The sequence below is a fragment of the Mesitornis unicolor genome, unplaced genomic scaffold, assembly GCF_000695765.1.
Source record: "Mesitornis unicolor isolate BGI_N332 unplaced genomic scaffold, ASM69576v1 C13119730, whole genome shotgun sequence".
Classification (NCBI taxonomy): Eukaryota; Metazoa; Chordata; class Aves; order Mesitornithiformes; family Mesitornithidae; genus Mesitornis; species Mesitornis unicolor.
The window spans coordinates 1-838 of record NW_010220384.1 but is presented as its reverse complement, the minus strand read 5'-3'; the positions used below and the strand labels follow the sequence as shown (position 1 = coordinate 838).

The window sequence follows — 838 nt, the reverse complement described above, 5'->3', positions numbered from 1 at the left end:
TGGGGGAGCACAGGGGCTTTCTCAGGGCTGTCCCTGTGGTCCCCACGCCGGAGGTGCCCAGGAGGGTGCAAAGGACTCACATCCTCAGGGAGGGGCGCAGGGGCTTGTGCTCCCCCCTCAGGGAAATGTTCTGCCCTGCACTCACCTCTCCGCTCCACGGCAAGAGGGGTCCACACCCCATAGTTGTGTCGGCAGTACGTGTCCACGGCAGCCCGTGCGTCCTCCAGTATCTCTGCTCGGCTGTTGCAGTACCGGGCATCGGGCTCCCCCTGGGGGGTGTCAGCCACGTAGTGCCCCACGTCGCTGTCGAAGTGCACGTGCTGCTGCCGGTTGTAGATGTACGTCTCCACAAACCTCACCCGCTCGGTGCCGTTGGTGAAGTGACACTCAGCCTTAAACATCTCCTGGAAAAACCCTGTTTGCGCAGGGAGGCACGTCAGGGTGCCCGGCTCCCTTCTCCAGGTGCTCTCAGCACCCGAGGCAGGGCAGGGAGGCACCGTGGAGCCCCCTCCCCGTGTCCTCTCAGCCTCACGGCAGTGCGGTGTGCTCCTCACCCCGTGAGCCCTCCATGACTCAGCCCGGGGACTGCAGAGCCAGAGACGACCCGAGGGGAGCTGGGGGAAGGGAGACTGACACCCAGACGGTGGGGCAGGAGAGGACATGAGAGGGGTTGGACGCGGGGACTGAGCCCAGGAAAGGGAGCAGAGCAGAACCCAGACAGGAGGCTGCTCCTGGGGGTCAGTTGGGGGGAGGGGGGTTTCTCCCCATAACTGTTCGGGTCTCACCTGGAGCCCACAGTTCCCAGGCACCGCAGAGGACAGAGAACAGGACAAAGGAT

General features: G+C 64.7%; 1 protein-coding gene across 1 annotated transcript; it reads right to left on the bottom strand.

Moving 5' to 3' along the window:
* Positions 1 to 145: 145 nt before the first annotated feature.
* LOC104535746 (H-2 class II histocompatibility antigen, I-E beta chain-like) lies at positions 146 to 614 on the bottom strand (the record flags this gene model as incomplete). The annotated part of the gene is made up of 1 exon (XM_010193212.1): positions 146 to 614. A coding segment is annotated over one exon (469 nt), but the record flags the coding sequence as incomplete, so codon positions are not given.
* Positions 615 to 838: the final 224 nt, after the last annotated feature.